Consider the following 24,992-nt stretch of genomic DNA (forward strand, 5'->3'; position numbering starts at 1 on the left):
GCATTGAATAGGTCTACACTGAATTCCCACTGCATTTCCCTTTCTTTCTCTCATTCCTTTCCTCCCTCTCTTTTTTTTTCTTATTAGCGTGTTTTCTTTGCCTGTGCTACACCCTCTGTGAGTTCTCTGCTCACACCTTTGCTCATTTCTGTATTGAGCTTCCTACTTGTAGAGGTAACTGGCTTCTTCTACATCACATTCCCTGGTCAATTGTGGACCATTAAAATGATCTTTCCCCACCTTTCCATCTCCTGTTAACTGAATCCAGGGTATCTTTCGTTGAACAAAAACTCTTTGTGTTGGTGTTTTTGTTCTTTCACAATCAACCAGTGTTTGTGCTTCTTAAGTTTAAGATGTCATCTCCACTCCTAGGTCATCAAAATGATTCTCCTACACCTTCTCCTATTAACTTCTCAGTCCTAAAAAAAAAAAAACAAAAAAAAAAAACTTCTCAGTCCTATTTCAAATTCATTCTTGAATCCTGGAATCCTTGTTTGTGTGTGGTCTTAGGCAGAAGTTCAGATTGACTTTGCTTCATGAAAGGACAGTTTTCCCACCACAAACTCCTAGACAGTCCACCTATTCCCTTTGATCTGTGCTCCCACCTTTATCACATGTTAAGCTGTGAATCATGCAGGGATATTTTCTGAGTATCCAATCAATTTGGTCAGTGTCTTTTCTGTTTCAGGGTCACACTGAGAGATGACTATGATGTGTATAATGCCTGTAATGAGTCTTATATCTGCCAGAACATTTCTCTCCCATTGACTTCATTTTTAGAAGAGTAGTATAGTTTTGCAGTAACTTTGCTTTTCAGAAGGAATTTAAGGAAACTTTTGTGAAATGTACACTTGATTCCCTGGAACTGTAAAGGCAGCTGCCTGATGATATAATTTGAGGAAGAAGTGTCATCATTACCATATTCGCTGACCACATCTGAGAGTATAGATTTTTCTCCATGTATTCAAATCAACTTCTAAATTTTTATTAATGGTTAAATTTTCTGAATTTGGAAGTACTGTATGTGATTGATTGAATCCTAGATATTTTATAACAGAGACTTCCAAAGTGTGAGGGAGGACCCTGTCGTCCCAGAGATCCTTTCTGGGGACCATCAGGTCCTCAGTTTTCCAATGAAGATGAGGATGTATTTTTGTCATATCCTTCAACTAAAATCCCGTGTTGCCACAGGCTGAGTACATATAAACATTGTCTTGTGTTCCAGCCAGCCAGCTTGACTGCACCTAAAATCGCATATTTTCAGAGAATCTCAGGGTTAATTTCTAAGATGGTAAACATGGGGAGTGATAATGCACCCAAACAAAAGTTCATTAGAGGCTCAAATTTTCTTGAGTACAAAGATATTGCCAGACCAAATGCTAGAGAATGTTTCTTTATACTTTGTGTCACTATTGGGAATGGTATCTTCCTTACTTAAAATTCATATTCTGAATGATTACTACTGTTGTAATTCTATGAGAAATAACTGGTTTTTGGAAGTGGATCTAATATTTGCAGCTCTGTGCTCTCTCTTGCTGTGATATGTTATGTCTTTATTCTTTTCCTTTTCTAGATGGATGAGCAGGTCTCTTCCCTTCCAATGGTTACACACCTACTTTCTCTTTCTTTCCTTATAACACCGCTCACAGCTTTCGGTTCCATGCTAAAGAACAGCAGAAACAGTGAGTACCCTTGTCATTCACCCAGCCCAGTCCTAACACAATGCATCTAATGTTTACCCATTTCACATATTTCCTATTGTTCAAACACAATATTGTTATATAGATTCATGATCTTTCTGCCGGTCCCCTCATTCCCTCTGTGATCTCAGCAGATGCAGCATCCGTGGCTGGCCAGAACTATAGCATGGTGTCTGAATTCATCCTCGTGGGCTTCTCCACCTTCCCACAGCATCTCCTGCCTGCCTTCTTTCTGTTCTACTTGCTGATGTACCTGTTCACGCTGCTGGGGAACCTGCTCATCATGGCTACTGTCTGGAGTGAGCGCAGCCTGCACACGCCCATGTACCTCTTCCTGTGTGCCCTGTCCACCTCTGAGATTCTGTTCACTGTTGCCGTCACCCCCCGCATGCTGGTTGACATGCTCTCCAGCCACCACTCCATCACCTTTGTGGCCTGTGCCACCCAGATGTTCTTCTCCTTCATGTTCGGCTTCACCCATTCCTTCTTGCTTATGATCATGGGTTATGACCGCTACGTGGCCATCTGCCACCCCCTACGCTACAACGTGCTCATGAGCATCCGCACCTGTGCCCGTTTGGTGTCCTGGACCTGGGCTAGTGGCTCAGTCATGGGGATGATGGTGACCCTGATAGTTTTTCACCTCACCTTCTGTGGGTCTAATATGATCTACCATTTTGGCTGCCATGTGTTTTCCCTCTTAAAGTTGGCCTGTGGGAAGGAGACATCCTCGGTTACATTGGGTGTGATCCTCGTGTGTGTCTCAGCTCTGATGGGCTGTTTATTCCTCATCGTCCTCTCTTATGTTTTCATCGTGGCTGCCATATTAAGGATCCCCTCTGCTGAGGGCAGAACCAAGACCTTCTCCACGTGTGTCTCCCACCTCACTGTGGTCATTGTGCACTATGGTTTTGCCTCCATTATCTACCTCAAGCCCAGGAGCTCTATGGACAGTAACACCCTGATAGCCACCACCTATACAGTCTTCACCCCATTTCTCAGCCCAATCATTTTCAGCCTCAGGAATAAGGAGCTCAAGAATGCCATAAAGAAAAGCTTCCAGAGAAAATTCAGTCCCCTAGGCTCCTGATAGTATGTTTGTTTGGTGGTAAGGAAATATGATAGCAGGACTGGAATAATAATGACTCTACCTAAGACTGTTGTAGAAATTTAGTATATAAAAATACTGAATAGGTATTGTTGGATGATCTATAGGTGGTAGATGCATCGTAGGTGTTTTTTTCTTTCAATTTGGTTGCCGCTCTTTTGATCATCCTCCCTCATTCTTGAACCATGTGATGAAGTGCACCCCATAAGCTTTGTCTAAGAATGTGTTATCTACTAATGGGCCGTGGGGACCATCATATGGATGTGTCTAGACACTGATACACTGGGCTCTTCTTGCATAGGCAAGGAGGGCAGACACTCCTCTTCCACGGTAAGGGTAAACAAAAATAATCATAATAATAAATGCCACCAGCATTGGGGCTTTTCTTATCAGGTACTGTGTCCAGCACTGTATAAGTATTATCTTTTATTATAACAAATGCACAAGAGAAAATAAACTCTTACTCTCCAAGAATATGACTGACTCTTGTATAGTTCCTGCTGTCTTTGGAGAAGGTAAACCCTAAGGAAATTTCTGTGTTGGTCTGAGTTGAGTGAAGGATGTCTCAATGTGAAGTAAAGAGAAAGAGGGAGGGAGGGAGGGAGGGAGGGAGGGAGGGAGGGAGGGAGGGAGGGAGGGAGGGAGGGAGAGGGAAAAAGCAGAGGGAGGAGAGGGCTCCGTGTTGGGACAAGAACATACAGAATATTAAAGGTGTGTTGCTTCCTGACTTCTTATGGAAATCGCATTCCCTTCTTCTCCACATTACTTTCAGGAAATCATCAAGTCCTCATTCCTGTGTTTCCTTGAATCTATCTGGGGGATGTGTTGTAGGCACAGTGCTATCTCAAACGGCACAAAAGGGGTCAAGAGTATGGATACCCCTATCATGCAGGTGAGAAATGTTGGTGCAGGTCATACAACACCTGAATGAAGGGGTCACACGAAACGTTCTGTCTGTCTGATTCCCATGTGGGGTTGTGGAAAAGCTTATATCTGAGGATCAAGAAGAGAACCTACTGTGGATCTGCACTATTACTCAATGGTGGGACCAGATATTGGAGCTGGAAGCAGATGTGTGGAAACACTAAACCTAGAGCCACCAGTCATCTCACAAGCATACAAAAACTCTCTGATCATATGGTCAGGAAACAAAGACAACATAGGAGACCAAAAATATTGTTTGATTATATTACAGACAGGCATATGTTAATGTGGACTCTCTGGCTTAGACCACCAGGCCACCAGGGATAGAGAAGAACTGACCACAAGGAGAGGTGGGGCTGGACTGTTTGGCCACTTCCATTTTCCAAGGGAAATCACTCTCTGAGATCCAGCTCTAAACTACCCTTATTGTGGGAAGCCTTCCAGTTGCCTTGACCCCAGGGCAGAGCTCAGCTCCTATCTTCCCTCTGACACTGCTTTGACCCAAAGGGGACTAATCCAGCATCTAATCCATCCCTATCTCCCCCAAGACTGGGAGTCCCAGTCCTCAGTGGGGGCTGGGGCTCTCTGGGCAGAGCGAGACAGCAGGGAACCTTGGTTGTGTTGGAGTGTTGGAGGAAGGAGTAGAGGCAGTAGGTCCCTGGAGGCCCTCTGATGATCCTCTTGGCCTCTCCAGACCCTGAGGGCAGCCCTTGTAGGTTGGTGTCCCAGGGAGCCCCTGGGGAGCAGCCTGCTGGCAAGCTGCAACAGGGCTAAAAGCACACAGCATCAGTTCCAGGAGCCCTGAGGTCTGGCCCCACACCTGCCCCTGTGTGCTGCTGACAGCATCTGGCAGGAGAGCTTCTTCTGTTCTCCCCCACTGGCTGCTTCCTGGAACAGGCAGCTCAGGCTAAGGGGGACCAAGAGGCCACAGGGTAGGTGGCAATACTCGGAGTTGTGGGGAGCAAGGCCCATCTCAGGATGGGGACAGGGTTTAGGAGAAGGATCACTAGACAGGCTCTCAGCCTTGGGCAGCTGCTGTGTGTGGGGGAGGTGGGAGTGGGGTCTTCTCAGGTTGTGCATTCTGGGGCTTGGATTCTTCACCCAGCCTACTGCCCTTTGAATCTTCTAAGTCAGCATTCTTGTTTGGGCCTGAATCTGTCCCCGCTCTCCTGAAGTGTTTCTATATGTGTGGAGGAACTTTTGGATGTCACATCTCATGGAGAGGGAAGGGATGCTACTGGCATCTGGTGGGTTGAGGCCTGCTAAAGGTTGTCCAATCTGGTATCGGTGTGGTGCATTTGTCCCAGTTGGTAAACCAGTTAATTATTATTAACTCAGCCCACAGGTTACATTAGGAGTTCACTGTCTGTGTTGCATAATCTGTGGGTTTGGACAAATGTATAGTGACATGTAGATACTGTTACAGCATCATCTAGAATAATTTCAGGTGCTCTAGTTGTCATGTGCCCAAATGGAATTACGCTGGAGTGTTCATCTGCTTTTGCTTCATTCACTGAAGATCATTTTACAGGTTCATTTATGCTGCCATGTGTGCATTGAACTGCTGCCTGGGGCTCTGCTGTTTGCATTCAGCCCACGTGACTTGCCCTCTTCCCAATTTCGATTCCCAGACAGGCTTGTCCATTTCCCCACTACAGGCAATGCTACAGAACCATCCTCCGACTTGCTCCCTTCAGACAGGTGGGACAATGGAGATAGATGGTCCCGAGCACATGTCTGGTGCACACAGCCCATGTGGTCTGTGCTTCTCCATTCTCGGTTCTCACCAGCATCCCTGAGAAGTGCTTTCTCCACATATTTCCACCTGCATTGGGCATTTTCTAATCCAGGAAAATGAAGAGGTATATAGTGAGTCAATGGCCATTTCTTAAGGCCTTTTCTTGTCTTAAAACCTTCCTTTTGTGTGTCTGTGTGCCTCCTCCTGTGACTCTCTGCTCATGTCCTTGGCTCATTTTTCTATTGAGACCTCTCCTCCTTAGTGTCACTGGTTTCGTATTTATTTTAGATAGGTTTTTTTCTTTGCATTTTCTTTTTTTAATAATAAATTTATTTTTTATTGGTGTTCAATTTGCCAACATTCAGAATAACACTCAGTGCTCATCCCATCAAGTGCCCCTCTCAGTGCCCGTCACCCATCCACCCCCATCCCCCGCCCTCCTCCCCTTCCACCACCCCTAGTTCGTTTCCCAGAGTTAGGAGTCTCCCATGTTCTGTCTCCCTTTCTGATATTTCCTAAGACAATTTTCAGCAATGCAAAGGCTCTTTCCCCAATTTACATACTTATTCATGGATCTGAGATGTTTTTTGTTGAACACATTTTTTGGGGGGAGTTTCCATATTTGTTTCTTTTTCAACCAGTTAACATTTATCTCCAGAGAATGGCATCAGCACTTACAGAAGATATGCTTACGAAATTCAAATATTTCTTTATACATAAAATGTGCATATGCACATTTCATGCATTTTAAAGTTTTTATTTGAATCCAGCTAATTAACTGGGCAATATAGTTTTAGCAATATTAGTTTTAGGTTTACAATACAGTGATTCAGCACTTCCATACAACACCCGCTGCTCACCACATTAAGTGCCCTCCTCAATCCCCATCATTTAATTTCCCCCATCCTCTACCCTTCTTCCTTCTTTTAACCAACAGTTTCTCTCTGCAGTTAAAAGTATCTTTCTTGGCTTGACTCTCACTATCTTTTTTTTTTCCTTTTGCTCTGTTTTTTGTTTCTTAAATGCCCTATATGAGTGAAATCATATGGTCTTGGTCTTTCTGTAACTGGAGTATTTCACTTAGCACAATACTCTCTAGGTCCATCCATGTTGTTGCAAATAGCGAGAGTTCATTATTTTTATGGCTGAGTAGTATTCCATTGTGTATATAAACCACATCTTCTTTATCCAACACTTGAGCTGTTATCATAATTTGGCTATTGAAGATAAAGATGCTATAAGCATCAGGGTGCATATATCCCTTTGAATTGGTATTTTTGAATTCTTTGGGTAAATATGTAGTAGTGTAATTGCTGAATATAGGGTAGCTCTATTTTTAACTTTTTGAGGAATCTCCATACTGTTTTCCAAAGTGACACCAGTTCGCATTCCTACCAACAGTGTAAGAGGGTTCCCCTTTCTCCACATCACCTTAATGTTTGTGTGTTTGAGCTTTGAATAAGAAGTCCTTCTTTACTCCGAGATCACAAAGTTATTCTCCTACACCTTCTCCTATTAACTTTATATTTCATTTTATGTGTGAAAGCCATCTAGTTTGGGTGTGGTCTTAGGAATTCAGATTTGCACCACTTCATAAAATGGCCAGTTTTTCCACCACAAACCAGTAAATAAATAATTTTTTTCTGTCTGACTTCTGCTCCCATCTTTATCATCTAGTAGGTTTTAAATCAGGCAGGGATATTTTCTGAGATATCCAATCAGCGTGATCCATGTATCATACATATCATACATGTCTATTTCATTGTCACACTTTCTTAAAAAATGATTCTGAGTCTACAGTGAGTCTCAATACTGGGAAGGATAGCTCTTGGTCTCTCCTGTGTACTCCATTTCTAGAAGACCAGTATAGCTTTTCACTGACTTTATCTTTCAGAAAAAATTTAAAATAATTCTTAAATTTAACTTCTTAAATTGTAAATGCAGTTGCACTGAATATAACTTGGGGAAGAACTGACATAATTTCTATATTAACTCATCCTGTCCAAGAGAACACATTGGCTTCCGTGTTTTCCATGTATCCAGACCATCTTCTGCATATCTACCAGTGGTTAAAATTTCTATCCTTGGAGGTATTGTATATGTTTTGGTTAATTCCTAGATATCTTAAACCAGAGGCTTTCAAAGTGTAATATGAGGGCCCTGGGGCCCCAGACATTCTTTCTAGGGACCATCAGGTTCTCATTTTTCTAATGAAGGTGAGGATGTATTTTTGTCATATGTTTCAACTGAAAACCACATAATGCCACAGGCTGAATGAAGAAGCAGACACAAGCATCATCTTATCTTCCATCCAGCCAGAATTTGGACAAACTTGCTAAAATTTAAAATAAAGTCACACTCCTCACTAAATGAGTTTTTTTTTAATGCAGTTACCTTCCTAAAATGTTACTTATATTAACATGAATTGATTGTTCTTTAAGGTTGAATAAAAGGTTGATTACTGTTCTGTAAAATGTGTTAATAACTAAATATTTTCAAAGAATCTCAGTTTTAATTACTAATATGGTAAGAATGAAGAATTGTAGCTCACTCAAACAAAAGCCCCCTAGGGGACTCAATAGATTTCTAATGTAAAGAAATCCTGAGCCCAAAATGTATGAGCACTATCTCCTCATAGTTCGTAGCACTGATGGTGATGTTATCTTATGTTTTCCTTAAATTCTATCTTTAACATGATTATTATGGGTGTAATTCTACGGGAAATACTGTGAGTTTGGGATGCTGATCTAATTTTCTGCAGCTTGTGTTCTGTCTTTGCTCAAATATACTCCACCTTCATTCTTTTACCTTTCTAGGTAGATGATCACATCTCTTCCCTTCCGATCCTGATATTCCTTCTTCTATATCTTCTCTCAAGCACCACTCTTGGCTTTCTGTTCCATGCTAATGAGCAGCAGAGGCAGTGAGTAAACTTGCATGTTCCTCATTCTAAAACAATGCATCCATAGTTTCCCACAAAATGTACTATTTGCTAGTTTTGCAGTACATATTCTTAGTTAGCTAAGAAAGTCCTAGTCGATTTCATGTTGAGAAGAAGCTTTTTAAAAATCTTTAAGATATGTGCACATTCATCTTAAGATGTGGTCTATGTATACAATGGAATATTCCTCAGCCATTACAAACGACAAATACCCACCATTTGCTTCAACGTGGATGGAACTGGAGGGTATTATGCTGATTGAAATAAGTCAATCAGAGAAGGACAAACATTATAAGGTCTCATTCATTTGGGGAATATAAAAAATAGTGAAAGGGAATAAAGGGGAAAGGAGAGAAAATGAGTGGGAAATATCAGAGAGGGAGACAGAACATGAGAGACTCCTAACTCTGGGAAACGAACAAGGGGTGGTGGAAAGGGAGGTGGGCGGGGGGTGGGGGTGACTGGGTGACGGGCACTAAGGGGGCACTTGATGGGATGAGTACTGGGTGTTATGCTATATGTTGGCAAATTGAACTCCAATAAAAAATTTTTGAGTATAGCTGAAAAAAAAAGATATGTGCACATAAAAAACATCATGCTGTATATCTAAAATAAGGCAAAGTTTTGTGTCAACTATATAGCAATTTTTAAAATCACAAGTAGGAATTGCACTTTTGTAATTCAGGACTGCTGCCTGAGTTGATATAATTATATGACATTGCCTTTTTAGTTTATTCATGTGAATAATCACATGATAGGTTCTCTGATGTTGAATCATCCTTGTCTTTCATAAAATAAACCATGTATTCATTCCCTTTCTTCTTCTTTTTTTTTTTTTTTCATTCCTTTTCTAGTCTCAGCAGATGCAGCATCCGTGGCTGGTCAGAACTATAGCATGGTGTCTGAATTCATCCTTGTGGGCTTCTCCACATTCTCAAGGCATCTCCTGCCTGTCTTCTTCCTGATTTACCTGCTGATGTACCTGTTCACGCTGCTGGGGAACCTGCTCATCATGGCTACTGTCTGGAGTGACCACAGCCTGCACACACCCATGTACCTCTTCCTGTGTGCCCTGTCCACCTCTGAGATTCTGTTCACTGTTACTGTCACCCCTCGCATGCTGGTTGACATACTCTCTAGCCACCACTCTATCACCTTTGTGGCCTGTGCCACCCAGATGTTCTTCTCCTTCACATTTGGCTTCACCCATTCCTTCTTGCTAACGATCATGGGCTATGACCGCTACGTGGCCATCTGCCACCCTCTGCGCTACAACGTGCTCATGAGCACCGACACCTGTGCTCGTCTGGTGTCTTGGACCTGGGCTGGTGGCTCAGTAATAGGGATGACGGTAACCCTGTTAGTTTTTCACCTCACCTTCTGTGGGTCTAATGTGATCCACCATTTTGTCTGCCATGTACTTTCCCTCCTAAAATTGGCCTGTGGGAATGAGACATCCTCTGTAACCTTGAGTGTGATCCTGGTGTGTCTCTCAGCCCTGATGGGCTGCTTATTCCTCATCATCCTCTCCTATGTCTTCATCATGTCCACCATATTGAGAATCCCCTCTGCTGAGGGCAGGCACAAGACCTTCTCCACGTGTGTCTCCCACCTCACTGTGGTCGTTGTGCACTATGGTTTTGCCTCCATTATCTACCTCAAGCCCAAGAGCCTCCATTCCATGGACAGTAACACCCTGATGGCCACCACCTATACAGTCTTTACCCCGTTTCTCAGCCCAATCATTTTCAGCCTCAGGAATAAGGAGCTCAAGAATGCCATAAAGAAAAGCTTTCAGAGAAAATTCAGTCCCCTAGGCTCTTGATAGCATGTTTGGTGGTAAGGAAATATGATAGCAGGACTGGAATAATTATGACTCTACCTAAGATTGTTGTGGAAATTTAGTATATAAAAATACTGAATAGGAATTGTTGTATGCATCCATAGGTATTGAAGCAAGCTAGGTATTTGTTTTTCCCCCAATTGTTTGCCCCTCTCTTGCACAGGCTCTGTCTCTTGTTGACCCCATGTGATGAATTCCATCCCATTACCTCTTTCTAAGAATGTGTTATCTACCTATGGGTTAGTGGAGAGGCATCACATGGATGTGTCTGGGCACTGATGTCTGGGCATTCACCTTAAATGGAGGAGCAAGGAAGGACCTTCCCTTCTCCACCATAAGGATAAACAGAAATAAGCATCAACATTGGGGCTTTTCTTATCAGGCACTGTGTCCAGTGTTGTATAAGTATTATCTTTTAATTATAACAAATTCACAAGAAAAGATAAACTATTTGTCTCCAAGGAGATCGTTGACTGTTTATAGTTCCTCACTGTCTTTGGAGTGGATGGACCCTAAAGAGATTTCTATGTTGATCTGAGTTGAGTGAAGTACATCAGAATGTGAAGCAGAGAAAGAGAAAGATGGAAAGACAGACAGACAAAAAGGAGAGGGTCCAGTGCTTAGGTAAGAACATACAGAATGTTAAAAGTGGAATGTTATCTGAATTCTTATGGAAATCCCATTCCCTTTTTCCCCACATTATCTTCAGTAAAATAGCAATTTCTCATTCCTGTGTTTCCTTGAATCTATCTAGGGGATTATGTTGTAGGCACAGTGCTATTCCAAGATGGTAAAAAGAGAGGTCAGGATATAGGTACCCTTAATATGCAGATGTGAAATATTGGTGGAGATCAAGCAATATCTGAATGGTGGGTCACATGGAACTTTTTCTGTCTGACTCCCATGCTGGGATTTGGAAAGCATATGTCTGAGGATCCAGGGAAGGGTCTTTCTGTTGGTGTAAATTCTTACTTGAAATTCTAGCCAGATATTTGAGTTGCAGGAAGAAGGAGATGTGTTATAATAATAAACCTAAGAATGACTATCACATATGAGTGCCTGCTGTTTGCCAAATGTTGTGGGAAGGATTTCCTGTGTATTCGTTTACTCTTCTAAGGTTCAAAATGAACTATTATTTTTGCACATTTAGATATGACCCACATCTATTACTATTCACATTTTTGAAATGCAGAAACTGCAAACCTGAGAGATTACTTGTTCCCAGCCACAGTGTCCTGAAGTGCTGAAGCAGGAATCTATTACAATCTGCATGTGTGTGCAGTTGGTGATCAGGAATGCACCTCTCTCTCCCGTGCCCACAGAGAAAAGTGTGGTTGTGACCAGGAGGAGAGAGCTGTCATTACAAGGAATAGACACCTTTCAGGGAAGAGGGCAGGTACAGCCTGTGCACATAACCCTTTCACACAGTCAGGGAGAAACACTGACTCCAGAGGAATTACAGAGACACTTTGTCACATCAACACCGACAATGAGACCCTGGGGTTCCATTTCATTATTTTACAATTATTGGTGTTAATGACTCATGCCAATCCGTCCTACCTGAGGTGCTCTTATCCAGAACCTGTGACTCTGTTCCCTTCCCTGGCCAAAGGGACTGCATGCAGATGAGATGCAGTTCAGGATCTGAGACAGGAGGTTACCCTGAATCACCCAGATGGGCCTGCTATGATTGCAAGTGTTCTTATAAAAGGAGGCAAGAAGGATCAGACACAGAGAAATAGGGGTTGTGACACTGAAAGGAGGGATTGCAGTAGCTGAGGTGGGAACCTTGAGCCAAGGAATGCCTGCTGACTCTCCCAGCTGGGAAAGCAGGAGACAAATTCTCCCCTGGATCCTCCAAAGGATGCAGCCCTGCTCACACATTGACTCACACCTGGTGACCCTGACTTTGGCTTCTGGCCAAAGTGGTTTATGTGCTTTGTTACAGCAGCCCTAGAAAACTGACTCTTGAAATGGCATCCTGTCATTATATGTTATGTGGTTTCATGATGAAATTCATTTCAAGCCAGATTCTTAGGCCATTCTTCTTTATGGAGAAGACTTAGGACATTGAGATTGCTCAAGGGAAGTATCTTTGGAAGTCTATTAGCAGAGGTGAAGGAGTCCCAACAGTCTGGCTACAGAATTTGCTCGTTGGCAGCAAGGCATTTGGGTGTGTTGTGAGGACACACATGACCATGTGGGTACCCAGCCCAGGGCTTATGGTGTCCCCCCAGCAAAGTTAGTAGACTATGAACTGGAGGACACCGGGAACATTCTCTGTGCTCCATGTGATGGGGCCTCTGCATTTTAATAAGGATACCCGAGTACGAACATCATCAGAGAGAATGCTGAATTGCAGGGGGCTGACCTGGTGGAGAAACTAAATGAAGCAAAACCCACCAGGGATCCGGATATCTGGAATTCATTTCTTCAGATGGAAAAGGGACATCTTCACAAGGCTTCTTTTTCTTTTGAGTTTTTTGTATTTGAGTTCCCCAGAGAAGAGAACTACCAGGATGGATGTATATACATATGCATAAGTATATATATATGAATGTGTATATATTATATAACATATTTAATAATGTTTCAGTATGTTTTGAATTCATTTTTACTGTTTGTTTCTATTTTTTTAAATGCACAATCCTATCGCATGTATAACATTTTTTCCTTGATACCATAACAATAGTGTTCCAGCTAAAGACTAAGTGACTCCAACTACTAAGTTAATGAGATACAGGTTGTGTAATTTAATTTACAAATTATATTGCCTTTCCTTTTTGGCACTAATTTTAAAAACAAAGAAAAAACTTGAAATAGTATCAAAAAGGAAAAACTTGCTTGGCACATAGTAGGAGTTTATTACATATTTGTTGATAGACTAAAAAACTCAATGTAGTGAGCAAATAATGCTCCTGTGCAATTACAATACACTATAGATTATAATACATTGTGTTCTACTGTTGCATTTTATATGGTGTAACATGTCTGCATTCAGCTCTGCCTCTCCTGAATCTGAGGGTTCTTTTAGGGCCTGGTTATAGCAATGTTATTTTTGCGTCCTGAGATTCAGACCAAGTTCCTTAGCAAGGGCTCAGTGAAGATGTGATGGATGGAGGAAGGAGGGAGAGAGCATGAGAGATAAGAAAGCAGGGATGACTGGAAGGGAGAGAGGAAGGAAGGAGAGAGAAAGATCCAGAGAGGAAGGGGCATTCCCAGGGCCCCCCTACCCTCTTTGGACTTGGAGGAGCTGGCATCCTGCATCCCAGGCTCTGAGGAGAGACCTGTGGGAATCCACACCACAGAGGAGGGAGCCAGGGAGATAAAGCTCCCACCTGGCTTCCTGCTGGCCCCGCGCGGCAGGAGGCGCAGTCCCAGTCCTGGCTGCAAACAGGGCATCCAGGCAAACAGTCTTCTGCAAGCAAGGAAGAGGAACTCTTTCCGGCAGTGCTTTCCAGGAACAGGTGGCAAGAGCGAAAGGAGCTGGAAGGGAGAAAGCATGAGGACCATGGAAAACCAAAGCAGAGGGAGGCTCTGGCTGGAGGGAGGGCTCTGGGAGGGTGATGGGGTGGAGGGAGGGTTACAGTCCCAGCAATCTGGTCCCACCTATTGCCCACGCTGCCTCTTTCCCTCAAAGCCTGGACCCCCAGCAGTCAGGGATGCTGGCATCCACTCCCAGGAAGGAAGTGGTCTCTGTACAGGTGTGGGGAGAGTGGTGTTGAGCCAGGAGGGTGACACTGGGTTTCTCACCGTGCACATGTGTTCATTTATGCAGCACTGAGTGTGCTTCCATGAATACTGTTTGTATATGTGCACTTGTGTTTGTATATATTCATCTCCTGTGCTGCTGTGACAAAGTCCCACAACCAGGTGGCTTTAAACAACACAAATTTATTCTCTCACCATTTTGAAGGCTAGGATTTGGCAGGACCATGCTCCTTCCAAAGGCTCTAGGAGAGAATCTTTCCTGGCTTCTTCCAGATTCTGGTGGCCCCAGGCATTGCTTGGCCTCTGCCTCCGTCTTCACAGGCTACTTCCCTCTCTGTGTCCCCTCCTATTCCTGTGAGGACACCAGTCATTGGATTTAGGATGCACTTTTATCCAGGATAATCCCACCTTGATCCTTACCTTGATTACATTTGCAAAGACCCTGTTTCCAAATAAGCTCACATTCTGACTTTCCAGGGGACATGAATTGAAGGGGGGTGCTATTCAACCCACCACGGCCCTTGTTTATGTGTTCCTAGCTTATCTCAATCCGAGACAAGTTCCAGGCACCTGGTTCGTGCTCAGTAGATGGCTGCAGAGCAAGCAACAGTTTCTCTGTTCCTGACTGAGTGTCTCCTGGGTTTCACTGCCAGTGTGCATTTCAGAACCATGTACCCTTGTGTCTGTGTTCAGCTCTATTTGCTTATGCTCCTGGGAGTCCAGTCCTGAGTCTCTAACACAAGTGCATAAGGAGAGAGAGCTGAATGGGTTGAATAGTGTGAAAGAAGGGCACAGGAACAAGATGTGGGAGCCAGCCTGAGTATGCCCAGGCTTGGGGTTCTGGCTGAGAGCCTATAGCTAGGATGAGGGCCTGGCCTTTCTCCTCCTTTAAGTCACATTTGTATAGGTCACTTGTAGACTTTGGAGGAGTTGTTCTCAGAAGGGTGACATAGAACAAGTGCCAGACAGAGACACAGAGCCAAGAGAGACCCCCTTTTTTGGTACCATTTATACATTTTGGAGCACATACCCTGGCCTGTTTGTAGCCAGGAAATAGGAAGAAATGGGCTGCCCAAGGGAGTAGCAGTAGGTGCTGGGGCAGGAGATATTCACAGTGTAGAGCAAAGATTACCCCAGAACAGGGGTTGGCACCAATATGCATCACCTGGAAGAGAAGTGTGAGTGACAGCCAGCCCAATAATGACAATAAAAGTGACTACTACAATGCCAGCTAGCATTCTTTGAGAACTTTCTCTGTGTTAATCACTTGGCATCAAATCCCCACAGGGAACTTATGAGAGCAGTTCTCTGTTTATCCCAACACAGGGTGAGGACCTGGGATTTGAACCCAGGTTGGCATGACTCCACAAGGTGCGTGTGTCTCAGAGGATAGACTGTGGCAGCCAGCAGAGGGGTGGAGTTGAAAGGGGAGGTGGGCAGACACAGTGCACCAGGAGACAGGGTGTGAGGCCAGAGCCAGGGGTAGGCCATGGCACAGAGGGGCTGGGAGTGGGAGCCAGAGATTATAGCTAAGATTTGAAGTAGAGGAGGCTGTTGAGACTAGTGCCCCAGGATTGCTGGGCTGCCCCCAGGTCCTTGTCAGCCCACAAATGTTACTTTCCTCTATGAAGGACCCCATCCTGACACTTAGCCCAATTGTCCATTTTCCAGATGGGATTCTAGGACATTCAAGCATTGGCTGACCATGGCTCTAAGATACCACTTAGCAACAACCTTCTGGGGGAGGGAGTGAGGAATGTGGAAGCAGTGTTGTGATATCGTGGTGAGCCCTGCCCCAGTGTAAGTATTTGAAATCTTGTCATCAAATGTATGCAATGAATGTAATAATGATGTATCATAGATATACATGTATAGATCACTGAGATATATATATTTGTCAGTGATACAGATATCAATATAAGTGTGTGTGTGTGTGTGTGTGTGTATACATTTCTTTTCTAATTTTTCATCCAGAACTATGGTTTAAGAGCCATCCACATTGCTATGTGGATGTCAGGTTTGTTTTTTTCCTATATGCCATTTAGAGCTTCATGGTTCACGCCCACCACAGGTTGCTTCTCCACACCCCCAGGTGGTGAGGGTCTCGCAGACTGCCCCGGACTCTCTGCCATCACAGACAATGCTGCAATGACTGGCCTTGACCACGTCCCCTCACTGAGCTGTGTGAGAGTTTCAGATGGAGACCTAGGAGCAGTGTTTGTGGGACTTCAGGTAAGTGTCCCCTTAATTTGGCCATGAACCACCAAGTACCCGCACGAGTGACGACAGTCCACTTATCTCACCTCTAGGTCAACACATAGCAGACCCAGCTTTCTAAGTCTTGCTGCTTTAACAAGTGGAAGGGGATGCCTGTACTCACTGTGTTCACAGAGTATTGCCATTTTAAATTGAATTCCTCTAATTGCTAATCATCTGCTTACATCTTTGCTGCTTGCTTATTGCATTTCCTCAGCTGCAAATCTCTCATGCCCCCCTTCTCCGTTGCCCACTTTCTTTTTTTTTAATAAATTTATTTTTTATTGGTGTTCAATTTGCCAACATCCAGAATGACACCCAGTGCTCATCCCGTCAAGTGCCCACCTCAGTGCCCGCCACCCAGTCACCCCCACCCCCACTCCCACCTCCCCTTCCACCAACCCTAGTTTGTTTCCCAGAGTTAGGAGTCTTTCATGTTCTGACCTCCTTTCTGATATTTCCCACTTATTTTTTCTCCTTTGCCCACTTTCTATCATGATCCTGTCTTTTTTCTCCTTGGTTTTCTCATTTTTCTTTGTTCTCATTGTAGATTGGTCTCATTAGATATCTCATTAAATATTGGTCTCTTGTCAGTGGTTTGGGGTTTTTTTTCAGTTTGACTGAAGTATACATATTATACAAAAATCTGTATGTTTTTAATGTATACATTTCAATGAGTTTGGACATATGGCTATAATTGTGATGCCATCACCACAATCAAGGTAATAAAGGTATTCACCATCTCCAAAAGATTACTTGTGTCCCCTTCCTCTGTATGTTTGTGAGTTAAAACATTAATGAGATCTATCATCTTAACAAATTTTTAATTGAAATATACTAACAACATGGTATCGATTTAAGGTGTACAACATGCTGAGTTGGTATATTTATATATTGTAATGATTGCCCTTGCAGTGATAGTTAGCACCTCTATCAGGTCACATAATAATTATTTCTTTTTTGTGTTGGGAATAATGAAGATCTAATCTCTTAGCAAGTTTTATGATTAGAATACAATAGTGTTGTCTATATTCTTTTTTTTTTTTCTTATATTCTTAAGAAGTTTTTAATTGCGCACTATTGTATTGTTAAGTATAGGCTCTGGGTTATATAGCAGAGCTCCAGAACTTACCTATATTGCAAATAGCTTCCTGTTCTCTGCCATCTGTTAACTTTATCTGTGATGCTCTTTGTTAATATGACTCATAAATCTGATGTTAAAGTATCAATCTTTTTTATTTAAAGTTTGTGTCTTTTTTTTTTTTCTGTTTAAGGAACTTGTTTCCCATTGTTAGAGCACAAAGATCCTATTACACTTGTTTTCATTAGCTATGTTTATATCTGTCACAATTGTTATTAATCTATCTTGATTCACTTTTCGTTGGGATATTGAGAATCTAGTTTTGGTTTTTGTTTGTTTGTTTGTTTTTGTTTTGTTTTGTTTTTATACAGAGTTTTGGTTTTTGTTTGTATGCAGATACTTTCCTCAACAGCATCCCCTTAACCATTCATCTTTTTCCAAGACTTGTGGTGTGACCTTAACCATATACAAATGGCTCTGTTTTGGAGGTCTGCATTTGGAATCACTGGTCATCTGTGTGTCCTTGCACTAATCCCCACACTGCTTTGTTTCCAAGAATCTGTAGAATGTCTCCATTTCTCAGAAGGTAATTCCCTTCTACCCACCTCCTTTTACTCTTCATTTCAAGACTGATTCATGGGTCATTATTTTTTCATAAACATTTTAGAATAAATTTATCATCTCTCTCAAGCAATCCAATGGATATTTTTGAGAAGATTACATTGCATGTGTATGTTAAATTTGGGGGAGAATGAACATCTTTCTGACAGTCTTTTCTTTTCATACATTTACTTATATGATCTGCCATGTTTTCTATCTAGTAGAGATTTAATTGTTCTCCATGAAGCTCTTGTGTGTTCTTATTTAAAGTAATTCCTAGATTGTTGACAGGTTTTGTGCAACTTTGAGTGATATCATATTTTGTAATATTTTATTAACTAATTTTAAATTTATGAAACATAAGTTACAAAAATAATACTGAAAATTCCTATCCTCCCCTCACCAACCCTCTCTAATGCCAGGATCTTACAGAACCCCAGTACTGTTCAGACCCAGGAAATAATCATTGGTATGTAACACTACATAGCAACAGATCTTACTAGAATTTTTCTGACTCTCCACTAATAACCTTTTTCTATCCCAAGACACAATCCATTTCATTTGGTTGTTATTTCAACTTTTCATTAATTTTTCCTTTTAGCCCGAAGATTAATGAGTATTACGTAACTGTGGTGATGTCAAGTGGTTCGACCTGACATTTACATTCTAAATATTTGGGAACTTTGAGATATCTTCTTCTTATTAATTTCCAGTTTTATTGCCAAATGATCAGAAACCTGGGTCTCTATGATATTGGTACTTAGGAATACAATTGTGCTTGCTTTGTGGCCCACACAGGGTCTTTTCTGGTGATAATTCCATGCTCTTAGTGTTTGTTTGTTTTACTTTTTGTTTGTTTTTGGTGTAGTAAATAGGTATGTAGATGTGTCTATGTGTATTTGTACAAATTTGTACGGATTAAATATCCATATATAAGTATACATTAGCTATATCTACATATATATATAGAACTGCTCAAGTATTAAATAATGTGCCATAATTAAGTCCTAAAACACCAGTAATTATGAAAGAGATAAATGTATTAAATACCTAATTAAAAGAGAGATACAACCATAAGTTGCTACACTTTAAGAGAATCTAATTCTGGTCATTTATGTCTATTCTCAGCCTTAACTTCTCCAATGTTTACTCTCTTATCTATTCTATGTCCCCTAGTAAGTGCATTATCTGTATAATCTTATTAATCTTTTTTTTAATCTTATTAATCTTCATAATAATCTTGTTAGCTAGACATTGTTAATCATCAACTTCCTTTAAGGGATGAGGAAACTAAGGCTCAAAAAGATTAAGGAACCAACCCGATGTTGCTGTTGGTATAGTTGTTGGAAGCACTGTTTTAAAACAATTTCTCCAATTTATTTAACTCAAGTGGTTAACATGGTAGAGATTTATATAAAGAGAAAAAAAGCCACCACATACTACTTGCTAAACCTTGCAGACAGCTTAGAGATGATGCAGCAAACCCAGCGTAAGGATGGTGAGATTTGCATCATCCTTTCAAAGATGGAATTTAAAATAGCACCAAGTTGCTCCAATTCCAAAATTTGTATTGGTGACCCCCACATCATAACTTAAAAAAAAAAGACTGAATTGTTGCTTTTTTCTTTAATTTTCCATTCCTACTTAGAAAAATGACCCAAAGCACTGACAAGCTCTGAAGGAGGACTCAATCCAGGTGTGGCTGAATAGACACTCTGAGCTCCTTCCACCAGGATTTTAAAATAGTGGTTACTATTATCATTATTACTACTACTACTACTACTATTACTACTACCACCACCACTACTACTACTATTATTATCATTGTTTCCTGTATTCTTACTATGCACCAGGGCCTACACTGTGCCCTTGAGGCACATGATCTTCCCTGAACCCCAGACAGCTCTGAGGAGTGCTGATGGTCATCGTGAGCAGCCAGTGGACTGGCCATGGCCTGCAGAGTGAGAGCCCCACCCCAGGAAGTCCTCCAGGGATGGGCTCAGCGCAGACCGGGAGCTCCTGCCCACCGGGCCACCTTCACTCTCTCCCCACTCAGGGATGGCTGCCACCTTGGGCCTAAACCACAGCTCTGTGTCTGAATTCATCCTCGTGGGCTTCTCCACCTTCCCGCCCCATCTCTTGCCTGCCTTCTTCCTGCTGTTTCTGCTCATGTACCTGTTCACGCTGCTGGGGAACCTGCTCATCATGGCCACTGTCTGGAGCGAGCGCGGCCTGCACACGCCCATGTACCTCTTCCTGTGCGCCCTGTCCATCTCCGAGATCCTCTACACCTTGGCCATCACCCCGCGCCTGCTGGCAGACCTGCTCTCCACCCGCCGCACCATCGCCTTTGCAGCCTGTACCAGCCAGATGTTCTTCTCCTTCACGTTCGGCTTCACCCACTCCTTCCTGCTCACGGTCATGGGCTACGACCGCTATGTGGCCATCTGCCACCCTCTGCGCTATAACGTGCTCATGAGTCCCCGAGGTTGTACCTGCCTGGTGGTCTGGTCCTGGGCTGGTGGCTCAGTCATGGGGCTGGTGGTGACCACAGCTGTTTTCCACCTCACTTTCTGTGGACCCAATGAGATCCACCATTTCTTCTGCCACGTCCCCCCTCTCTTGAAGCTGGCCTGTGGAACTGATGTACCAATAGTGGCCCTGGGCGTGGGGCTGGTGTGCATCACTGCCCTGCTGGGCTGCTTTCTCCTCATCCTCCTTTCCTACGCCTTCATCGTGGCTGCCATCTTGAGGATCCCCTCTGCTGAGGGCAGGCACAAAGCCTTCTCCACCTGTGCATCCCACCTCACTGTGGTGGTCGTGCACTATGGCTTTGCCTCTGTCATCTACCTCAAGCCCAAGGCTCCCCAGTCTCTGGAAGGAGACACTCTGATGGGCATCACCTACACAATCCTTACACCTTTCCTCAGTCCCATCATCTTCAGTCTCAGGAACAAGGAACTGAAGACCGCCATGAAGAAGACCTTCCTCAGCAAACTCTATCCCCAGAGCTCCTGAAGTGGCTTCTTTTGTGGCAGGGGATGTGTTGGGTAGAGGCCCCTCAGGCTTCCATCGATAAGATGGGAATGATTATGCTTCACTGGTAATGATCTTTTTTAAGATTTTATTTATTTATTAGAGAGAGAGAGAGCATGTGCACAGGAGAGAGTTTGTGTGTGTGTGTGAGAGAGCAGGGGGAGGGGCAGAGGGAGAAGCAGGCTCCCTGATGAGCAGAGAGCCCAATGTTTGGGGCTGGATCCCAGGACCCTGGGATCATGATCTGAGCCAAAGGCAGACAGTTAACTGACCAAGCCTCCTGGGTGCCTCTAGTGATGATTCTTGTATGTGAATTCCCCCCACCTGCCTACCTGGCAAGTACTCTAAATTCTAGATATTTGTTTTCTCTCCTTTCACCTGGTCTCAGTGACCTCATTCCTCCCAGATTCACTGGGGTCACAACCTCCCCAATATTAATCATGTATGTCAACTTCCTCCTGGTTCATGTGCCTGAGGGTGGCTGGGAGTAGGGCAGGGGTGAAGTAGGGGGTGATGCCCCCATGCTATGTGGGGAAATCTATGTGCATAGTTTATCACAATGTGTAAATGAGAGATGCTTGCTCTGCCCAAAATATATATAAACTATGATTGGGCACCATTGTGTCCTCTGCTTCAGGTACATCATTGCTCTCATTCTGAACACCATGTTGAAGAAAATAAAGCATTTTTAATGGAGAAAATGATTGTTCATTTTTAGTTCTTCACATTGTTGGTGGAAAGATGCTTCCTCCTATGTGTTGCCTTTGTTAGCTGAGCTGAATGACCAGCCTGAGGATGCAAATTACAGAAAGAAAGAAAAGCAATCTGAATTTCTCCTTGGAGGAAAAGAGCTGTGTAGACAGATGGGGCAAAGATGTGGCAGGGGACTAAGGAAGTGGGGTCTGGGCTGAGGGAAAGGGTTGGGAGAGACGGAAAAACCCGTTACTAGTAGTTAACTGGGACATAAAGGAGGTGGTGGTCCCATAATTGGTGAAGAAGTTTGAGGAAAGAATAGACATGTAAATGGGCATTTTATAAGGTTTATGAGGTTGCCAAAAGTGCCTGATGTAAATTCCCCTTCTCTGACTCCCTTGCAATCCTCAATAAACATCCATTTCTCTTTCGTGTGTTATGGAGTCAGATATATTGGTAGGTAACATGCACAGGCTGGGTCCTGCTTCAAGGGAGGTGCTTAGGCAAAGTCAGGCAGCCCCTTGGGGCTGTACCTTATTTTTATTTTTTATTTTTTTTTTAATTTATTTACTTATGATAGTCACAGAGAGAGAGAGAGGCAGAGACACAGGCAGAGGGAGAAGCAGGCTCCATGCACCGGGAGCCCGACGTGGGATTCGATCCTGGGTCTCCAGGATCGCGCCCTGGGCCAAAGGCAGGCGCTAAACCGCTGCGCCACCCAGGGATCCCTGTACCTTATTTTTAAATGGAGAACTGGGCACAGTGAAGTTTGGGACCTGCTCAGGGTCACAAAGCCAGCGAGGTACAGGGATGTGGTATGGGGTAATGGTTCTCCAAACTGGAGACACATCACAGTCACTTGGATGGCTGGTTAGGTCATAGGCTGCTGGGCCCCACTCCAAAGTGTCTGATTCAACAAGTCTGGGAAGGGGCTCTAAAATCTGCATTTCTAACAAGCTCTCAGGTGCTGAGGCTGCTGCTCTGATGATGACACTTTGGAAACCACTGCTCTACAGAATCTTTAGCTCAAAGATAAAGTCAGATATTTGATTTGGAAACAAAAGTAACCAACTTTCTCTATTTCTTTCTTTTCTTTCTTTCTTTCTTTCTTTCTTTCTTTCTTTCTTTCTTTCTTTCTTCCTTTCTTTCTTTTTTTCTTTCTTCCTTCCTTCCTTCCTTCCTTCCTTCCCTCCTCCCTCCCTCCCCCTCCTCCCTCCTTTGCTCTGTCCCTTTCTTTTTTCCTTCCTATCTTCCTTCTTTCCTTGTTAATAGTTATTTTTTTTTATTTATTTTTTTTTCCTTGTTAATAGTTATTAATAGTTGATGACAACTTCTATTTTTTCCCATTTTAGGGGGCATTTATCTAGGTGTGATCTGTTAAAGAAACAGCTCTATGGAGACATACTTCACATACCTCATAATTCACCCACTTAAAGATACGTGCAATCATCACCATAGTCAATTTAGAACATTTTCATCATCTCCAAATAAAACCTTGTGCCACTTAGCTGCCATCCCTCTTTCCTCCCTTCCCTCTAGCCCTAAGCAGCTACTAATGACTATCTTTATAGATTTGCCTGTTCTGGGCATTTTTTTATAGATGAGGTCATAGAATATTGGTCTTTTTGTGTTTGGCTTATTTCGCTTAGCATGTTTTCAAGATTTACCTACATGGTAGCATGAATCAGTGTTTCATCCCTTTTATGGCTGAATAATATTCCATTGTTGGAATAGACCACACTTTGCTTATCTATTCATCTGTTGATAGATATTTGGACTGTTTCTGACTTTTGGCTATAATGAATAATGCTGCAATAAACATTCATGTTCAAGTTTCTGCGTGGGCATACATTTTCATTTGTGGGGGGGTGTGTATATACCCAGGAGTGGAATTGAGGGATCAGATGGTAACTCTATGTTAAATCATTTGAGGAACTACTAGACCGTTTTGCAAAGTGACTGCACCATTTTCATCCCCACCAACAGTGTGTTGAATGTCTCACTTTCTCCACATCCTTGCCAACCACTAACATATCTAACTTTTTTATCATAACCATTCTAGTAGTATCTTATTGTGGTTTTGATTTGATTTTCCCTGATGGCTAATGATAGGTATAGTCTTAAATGATTTAACATACATCGGTTCTTTTACTTCACAAGGAAGATCATATAATTAGTTCCATTTTGAAGACGAGGAAACAGAGATATAAAGAAATTAAATCCATTAGTTTTATGCTGAGTGAAATAAGTCAATCAGAGAAGGACAAACATTATAAGGTCTCATTCATTTGGGGAATATAAAAAATAGTGAAAGGGAATAAAGGGGAAAAGAGAAAAAATGAGTGGGAAATATCAGAAAGGGAGACAGAACATGAAAGACTCATAACTCTGGGAAACAAACTAGGGGTGGTGGAAGGGGAAGTGGGCGGGGGGTGGGGGTGACTGGGTGACAGGCACTGAGGGGGGCACTTGATGAGATGAGCACTGGGTGTTATTCTATATGTTGGCAAATTGAACACCAATAAAAAATAAATTTATTTAAAAAAATAAGAATAATTACACTTTGAAGGGGTGACTTTTTTTTACTTTATATACTTCCATATTATAATTTCATGAAAATAAGCATATAATACTTTAGTATTCAGAAAAAATATAATAAAGAAAAGGCTAAAATTGCCAAACATAAAAAAAAAAAAAGATCTTGCCCCTGAAGTGGAAAAACTAACATTCTTTAAATTGGAACTGGGAATCAGAAGCATACATTTCTCAGGGGTTACAAGGGGAGGAATCCAGTGTGTTCCAAGGAGAGTTGAAGACCTGGATTGGAAACAAGGGGCCAACTTTAGCAAGCACTGATAATATGAGGCAGAACTAGAGATACGCTATTCTTGGAGGAGGGGGGACAGTTAGGAAGAAATATCTGGTGTGAGAGAATTAGAGAGAAATGTTGTAAGCTCAACAAAACTGGCTATAGCATTTCTGTTTTTGGTTTTCATTAATATATGTATTCATATAGAAAATATTGTCTTGTTCAAACACCAAATTGTTTGCTCTAAAAAAATTGTGACCCCTTTTGAAGCCAGGTTCCTGGGTTATACTGAGAAGATTCAGATCTTAGGGGAAAGGCTCTCAGTTTTTCCCCATTGAGAATGATATCTGCTGTGGGCTTTTTGTAGATGGCTGTTAAGATGCTGAGGAATGTTCCCTCTATCCCTACACTCTGAAGAGTTTTGATCAGGAATGGATGCTGTATTTTGTCAAATGCCTTCTCTGCATCTATGGAGAAGATCATATGGTTCTTGTTGTTTCTCTTGTTGATATGATCTATCACGTTGATTGCTTTATGAGTGTTGAACCAACC

The 24,992-nt window shown here is 42.6% G+C and overlaps 3 protein-coding genes across 3 annotated transcripts; all 3 read left to right on the forward strand.

Annotated features, from left to right (window-relative positions):
- The first annotated feature begins 1,660 nt into the window (after window positions 1–1,660).
- On the forward strand, window positions 1,661–2,790 carry LOC112666900 (olfactory receptor 10H3-like). Its single transcript, XM_025458379.3, has 2 exons — window positions 1,661–1,682; window positions 1,832–2,790. The coding sequence occupies exons 1-2, from the start codon at window positions 1,661–1,663 to the stop codon at window positions 2,788–2,790; spliced, it is 981 nt and encodes a 326-aa protein (XP_025314164.3).
- A 493-nt stretch (window positions 2,791–3,283) lies between these two features.
- LOC112666899 (olfactory receptor 10H4-like) lies at window positions 3,284–10,236 on the forward strand. The gene is made up of 2 exons (XM_049098213.1): window positions 3,284–3,323; window positions 9,266–10,236. Exons 1-2 carry the CDS (start codon window positions 3,284–3,286, stop codon window positions 10,234–10,236), a joined length of 1,011 nt encoding a protein of 336 aa, XP_048954170.1.
- A 9,724-nt stretch (window positions 10,237–19,960) lies between these two features.
- On the forward strand, window positions 19,961–20,920 carry LOC112666946 (olfactory receptor 10H1-like). Its single transcript, XM_025458414.3, has one exon. The coding sequence runs from the start codon at window positions 19,961–19,963 to the stop codon at window positions 20,918–20,920; it is 960 nt and encodes a 319-aa protein (XP_025314199.3).
- The last annotated feature ends 4,072 nt before the right edge of the window (window positions 20,921–24,992 follow it).

Source organism: Canis lupus, chromosome 20, assembly GCF_003254725.2.
Source record: "Canis lupus dingo isolate Sandy chromosome 20, ASM325472v2, whole genome shotgun sequence".
Classification (NCBI taxonomy): Eukaryota; Metazoa; Chordata; class Mammalia; order Carnivora; family Canidae; genus Canis; species Canis lupus.

Coding starts and splice junctions, on each gene's coding strand:
- LOC112666900 (XM_025458379.3), top strand. CDS start 1,661: ATGCTAAAGAACAGCAGAAACA. Junction 1,683..1,831: donor GCTAAAGAACAGCAGAAACA/GTGAGTACCCTT, acceptor CTGTGATCTCAG/CAGATGCAGCATCCGTGGCT.
- LOC112666899 (XM_049098213.1), top strand. CDS start 3,284: ATGACTGACTCTTGTATAGTTCCTGCTGTCTTTGGAGAAG. Junction 3,324..9,265: donor TCCTGCTGTCTTTGGAGAAG/GTAAACCCTAAG, acceptor TTCCTTTTCTAG/TCTCAGCAGATGCAGCATCC.
- LOC112666946 (XM_025458414.3), top strand. CDS start 19,961: ATGGCTGCCACCTTGGGCCTAAACCACAGCTCTGTGTCTGAATTCATC.